At 34.8% G+C, this 6,813-nt stretch overlaps 1 protein-coding gene across 4 annotated transcripts in view; it reads left to right on the forward strand.

The window, feature by feature from the left end:
• The window catches only part of LOC107696379 (protein quaking), a 130,373-nt gene that overhangs the window by 69,563 nt on the left and 53,997 nt on the right, over positions 1-6,813 (forward strand). For all 4 annotated transcript variants that reach the window (XM_016496680.1, XM_016496682.1, XM_016496679.1 and 1 more), the window contains exon 3: positions 3,522-3,638. In XM_016496680.1, the coding sequence (XP_016352166.1) occupies positions 3,522-3,638 (117 nt within the window). The remainder of the gene's footprint in view (positions 1-3,521; positions 3,639-6,813) is intronic.

Genomic DNA, 6,813 nt, shown 5'->3' on the forward strand with positions numbered 1-6,813 from the left:
CTGCGACATTTATATTTCATGTGAAAATGTCTCATATTTCTACTGCTGAGACATCCAGACTCAAAGAACAGCAGACTCTCTAATTCTGATGTAAATAGTTCCTTCTTAAATTTTTACAAGAACCAACCAACACTAGAAGTTATATATATATTTTTTTTTTTTTTTTTTTTGAGAATATTGTGCAAATTACATTTATTCTCCATGTTGTGCAAGCATTTTGGATGGAAATAAATTATATTGCATCATTTGAATAGCAATTCTAAATGGTTATTTTACTAATCAGAGTATCTTGTTAACTTTCTCTGGCACTTGTGCAGTGACTTAAACCTGGGTTTGACTGTGCATGAAAGAAATATATATATATATATATATATATATATATATATTATACATTAATTGCATTGCATTCACATTAATAAGTAAAGTGATTATTCATGATAATTTTAATTATGTTCATTTTACAGGAGGCTCAGCTTCCATTGCCTCTTCTGTGATTGGCAATGGTAATTTCTTCACATCTCAAACTGAAATAGGAAGTAAAAGCAAAGTTACTATCATAAATACATTTTATTTTATAAGTGTTAAAGCAGGAAAGTCGTCCCACTTTTTTCCAAAATGACATTACCATTATATACCAAATTCCACACAAATTCCATCACACATGGTCAAAACCACATAGAAGATTGATCAAGATCAGATCTTTATTTCATGACACTAGAATATTTGATATTTGAAGAAGTTTTACTTTTCAAGGTAGTGGAAAGTAGGAAGCCGCTGCATATAGGAGCGTCAGAACTGTATGGATGCATGTCACTCATATATGCAAACATGAATGTACAGTGGAAATGACAGCTTTTAATCTTGACTGTGTTCTTAGACATTAGACACTTTAATATAAAAATGATTTATTCGCATGTAAAAAGTGCCATATGCATATTTTAATAGGTTTATTAATTAAAAAAAGATGGAGTGACAGTCTTTTTTATGTACATGCAGAAATAAACACACACAACTTTTATTTGAAGGGTGAACACACACGCATACAAATGTAATGCACGCCCTTGTGCTTTGTGCCTCCAAGTAAAATTTAATTGCTTTTTTTTCCATTCATATCTGCAAGGCTCTTGGACAGGGATGAAGGGTGCCAGAATAAAAAAATAAAAACTGCACAAACACATACTCAGTGACGATGTTTTACCAGTAGTCGATTATGCATGGAGTCAGACATGTGAAAAGAGCGTAACATCAGAATACCAAACACATTGATAAAGCGGGCCCCGAAGGCTTATTGATTAGAGCAGGAGGCCTGTAGTGTAAAATGGGATTTTTAAGAACGCAAGGCTGCATGCCTCCAAAACAAACCGCTGCTGCACATCACACTGACTGTATTAGAATGGAGTTCCCTAAAGAAAAGAAAGAGATGCAACATGCAAATTTCCTAAAATCTATAGAATAAATAAAGAAAGATAAAAAATAGTGATCACATGACTGTACAGTTTCATACAATGCACAAGATGATGAAGTATGCAGAAATAATTGTGGGTTGTGTTCTGGGGTTATTGAGTTGCATGTTACATAATCTGAAGTAACAGGTCAAATATTGTTACTTTTTTTTATTTAAACCATATTATCAGAGTTAATATTATTTAATGTGCTTACTGTACTGACATATGTAATGCATTACTTTGAAAAGTCAATCAGTATTTTTTTAAAGAAATTAATACTTTTATTCAGCAATTAAGCATTAAATCTATCAAAAGTTACATAAAGACATTTATAATGTTACAGAATATTTCTGTTTTAAAAAAAATGCTGTTCTTCTGAACTTTCTATTCATCAAAGAATCTCGGGGAAAAAAATTTACAGTTTTCACAAACATATTAAGCAGCACAACTGTTTTAAACATTGATAATAATCAGAAAAGTTTCTTGAGCAGGTTGATTAGAGTGCTTTCTGAAAGATTTCTTACACTGAAGACTGGAGTAATGACGCTGAAAATGCAGCTTTGATTACAGCAACAAAAAATATATATACATTTTAGCATTTATTCACATAGAAAACCCTTATTTTCAATTGTAATAATATTTCTCATTTTTACTGTATTTTTACTGTATTTTTTAATACAAAAATACAGCATGGTAATCAAATGTTGCTATTTTGTAATGTAATCTCCACTGTTAAAAAGCCCTACAGAACGACCTTTATTGTCATGTTTGTGAAATGAACATCCCCATCCAATTCCTCACACAAACGTCACTTCTTGACTAATTTCAGACAGCATGATGCTGAAAATTCAGCTTTGCATCACATGAATAAATTACATTTGAAAATATATTCAAATAGAACAGTTATTTAACATTATTACTGCTTGTTACTGTAACAGTTTTGACATTTATTTATTTTATTTATTTACATTTATTTTAAAAAGAAATGCAGCCTTGGTGAGCATGAGACAATTATTTCAAAAATATAAAAAAAATCTAACCGACCCCAAACTTTTTAATAATAGTGTATTCAGAGTTGGTCTGATATTGTAACTGTAACGCAACGTTATTGTAACTGTAACACAAACTCATTCACATTTGCATGTCAGTTCTCCAGCACGACAGGCTACAGACCGGGCCAGAGCCTTTGACCGACAGCCGTCGGGTCAGTGCTGATACCTGATCGATTAGGTGAACAATTGGTGGCTCTTATCTTATCAGTGAAGGCCTAGAGGAGGCGCGGGCATATAGCAGGCTATCGGCTGCTGCTCTCTGCACATTGTCTGAGTCCCGGGCTGATGAGCTCCACGATAACACTTAGGCAGCCTGCTCAAATAAAGTACCTCCCAGGGAATTTCATTCACACAATTCTGCTGAATTCCATCACCTAACTCGCATGTCCGTGATCACTTTTGAACTTAGCCAGGGTTAGAAATGAACACAAAACATTGCGTTTTATGTACATATATTCAGTGCAGACACAGTATTGGCCTGTAGCCATATCAGAATTTACGGTCTCAGAAGTGAGAGGTGATTAATGTGCAATAATGAAGTGATTTTTGATGAAGCACTAAATTAAGCTTGGCAAACTTTGAATTTATCACTACTTGAAATGAAAATCTACTTGAAATGAAAATCAAGCATAATGGTAGTCTGTAATAATCTAACATAAAAACATTGTAAAATCTATTAAAATATATTTTATAATTTAAAATATATTCTATATAAAAAAACTATTATATTATTATAAAACATCATTATTCATTATATACAGGTATATATATAGAAATGAGGAATTACGTTATTAATAACTTCAAACTTAAGAATAATATGTGTAATGCCCCCTGCATAATAATGCTACATAATAACCTGATACTTTACACTATAGTGAAGAAATTCGAAAGTAACATGAAATGTAAATTTTATAGTATTATTGATGCAAACTGTGACTTGTCAAATGCTAAAGCGTATATGTATTATACTGCTCCATCCAGACGCAGATGCAGTGAGTGAGATGTGTGTGTTTGTGTGTTGCAGTTTAATTTTGTGGGCCGGATCTTGGGCCCGCGGGGGCTTACAGCCAAACAGCTGGAGGCAGAGACAGGATGTAAGATCATGGTGAGAGGGAAAGGCTCCATGAGGGACAAAAAGAAGGTAAGATCTACAAACATACACACATGTACAAACATTCCCTAACACATACTTACACACTTATAATAAACACACATGTTCATAGAGACAGAGAGTGTTATTTTTTGTGACATTTTATAATAAGTACGCAGTAATAAAGCACTTATAGGGGTGAATTCAGGTAAATGTCTTACCTTCACTTTTTGTCGTTGAGATGACTAGGAAAAAATGTCCCAGTTATCCTGAAGTAACCCCAAATTTATTAACAAACTATTGTAGTTATACAGTCATAGTGGTAGCACTTTATTTTACAGTATGTGTACTTCCCTGGTACATACATAGCAAATATCTTGTACTTACAGGCAAATGAGTGGTAACACAAGGTACTTACCTGAAGTGTATGTACATGGTAAAAAATAAGAAACACGACTGTACTTAACAGTCGTACATGCATGGTAATTTGTTTGTACATACAGACAAGTGTGGGTACTTACAGGTAGTGCCCGTACATGGTAACTAATTAGATACTTTACTGTACTTACTAATGTATATACATGGTAAATATGTAGTACTTACGGACAAGTGGGTACAAACAGGCACATCCTTACAGTATCCGTATATGGTAATTAATAAGACACATAACTGTACATACTAATGATATGTACATGGTAAATGTGTAGCATCTACGGAAAAATGTGGTATTATGTGGTAACAAACAAGACACATACTGTACTTGGTATATATAACTTTTCACGTACCCAAGGACAATGCATAAACATTTCAATAACCCAGAGTAAACAGATGCGTTTTCAATTGCGTTCTGAAGGTGGTTGAGATACAGTTTCACTGAGATGCTGGGGGAGAGATTTCCAGTATGTACTGTAGGGGTCAAGACACTGAAAGACCATCCATCCAATGAAGGAACATTCACTCTCCGAAAAAAAGGAGCATATTAGTACCTTAAAAGTATATATTACTACCTAAAGTATACATATTAGTACCTAAATGGTACATTTTAGTAAGTTTAGTTACAGCCCCAATGACAGCTTTTGTACCTTTTTCAGAGAGTGTTAATAAACTGTCTCCAGAAGGCCTAAGAGTAGAAAGCAGGAGAATGAGCATGATTCAGATCAACTAAATATTGTGGTGCAAGACTAAGAAGGGCTTAAAAATGGTAATTATAATTCTTGTACTGAGTGTGATAAGCATCCAGGAGCCAAAGTAGGAGTGTGTGTGTGTGTGTGTGTGTGTGTGTGTGTGTGTGTGTGTGTGTGTGTGTGTGTGTGTGCGTGTGTGCGTGCGTGCTTTAGAAATGAGGAATTACGTTATTAATAACTTCAAACTTAAGAATAATATGTGTAATGCCCCCTGCATAATAATGCTACATAATAACCTGATACTTTACACTATAGTGAAGAAATTCGAAAGTAACATGAAATGTAAATTTTATAGTATTATTGATGCAAACTGTGACTTGTCAAATGCTAAAGCGTATATGTATTATACTGCTCCATCCAGACGCAGATGCAGTGAGTGAGATGTGTGTGTTTGTGTGTTGCAGTTTAATTTTGTGGGCCGGATCTTGGGCCCGCGGGGGCTTACAGCCAAACAGCTGGAGGCAGAGACAGGATGTAAGATCATGGTGAGCATGGTGAGATCCATGAGGGACAAAAAGAAGGTAAGATCTACAAACATACACACATGTACAAACATTCCCAACATTCCCTTTACACACTTATAATAAACACACATGTTCATAGAGACAGAGAGTGTTATTTTTTGTGACATTTTATAATAAGTACGCAGTAATAAAGCACTTATAGGGGTGAATTCAGGTAAATGTCTTACCTTCACTTTTTGTCGTTGAGATGACTAGGAAAAAATGTCCCAGTTATCCTGAAGTAACCCCAAATTTATTAACAAACTATTGTAGTTATACAGTCATAGTGGTAGCACTTTATTTTACAGTATGTGTACTTCCCTGGTACATACATAGCAAATATCTTGTACTTACAGGCAAATGAGTGGTAACACAAGGTACTTACCTGAAGTGTATGTACATGGTAAAAAATAAGAAACACGACTGTACTTAACAGTCGTACATGCATGGTAATTTGTTTGTACATACAGACAAGTGTGGGTACTTACAGGTAGTGCCGTACATGGTAACTAATTAGATATTTTAATGTACTTACTAATGTATATACATGGTAAATATGTAGTACTTACGGACAAGTGGGTACAAACAGGCACATCCTTACAGTATCCGTATATGGTAATTAATAAGACACATAACTGTACATACTAATGATATGTACATGGTAAATGTGTAGCATCTACGGAAAAATGTGGTATTATGTGGTAACAAACAAGACACATACTGTACTTGGTATATACGGTACACTTGGTAAGTCCTAACCTTACCTAATAAAAAGAGGACTATTTTTCAATTGCTTGTGTAGGACTGTTAATGCTAAATTGCTCTCCACAACAGTGCTTACAAAGTTTGAAGAACTGGTAATTCCTGTGTAATATTTATGTAAAATGGTGCACTTTATTTTACAGTCCTATTTCCATATACTTCCTATGTACGTACTGGTGTATGTACCTATTAGTTAATGTACAGAATAAGTTATGCGGTACTCAAGTTGGGGGGGTATAAACATGGACTAAGGTACTTATTGAGTAATTGATGGTAGGTGCCATTGCAGTTAACTTGCCTTATCTTTAACGACACGGATTCTCTTAACTAATTGGTCCAATAGGGATTTCTGTCTACACACATAATTATTAGGAATGTACGTCATCAAAAGTCCCTATAGGACCAATTAGTTAAGAGAATTAGTGTCGTTAAAAATAAGGGAAGTTAACTGCAATGGCACTTACCATCAATTACACAATAAGTACCTTGGTCCATGTTTATACCCCCCAACTTGAGGACTGCATAATAATAATAATAATAATAATAATTCATTACATTTATACAGTGCTTTTCTAGGCACTCAAAGCGCTTTACATTGTCAGGGGGATCTCCTCATCCACCACCAGTGTGCGACGGCAGCCATAGTGCGCCAGAACGCCCACCACACACCAGCTTACTGTTGGAGAGGAGACAGAGTGATGAAGCCAATCAGCAGATATGGGGATTGTTAGGAGGCCATGATGATCAGAGGCCAATGGGCAAATTTGGCCAGGATGC

This window comes from Sinocyclocheilus anshuiensis, unplaced genomic scaffold (genome assembly GCF_001515605.1).
Source record: "Sinocyclocheilus anshuiensis isolate Anshui unplaced genomic scaffold, SAMN03320099.WGS_v1.1 scaffold963, whole genome shotgun sequence".
NCBI lineage: Eukaryota > Metazoa > Chordata > Actinopteri > Cypriniformes > Cyprinidae > Sinocyclocheilus > Sinocyclocheilus anshuiensis.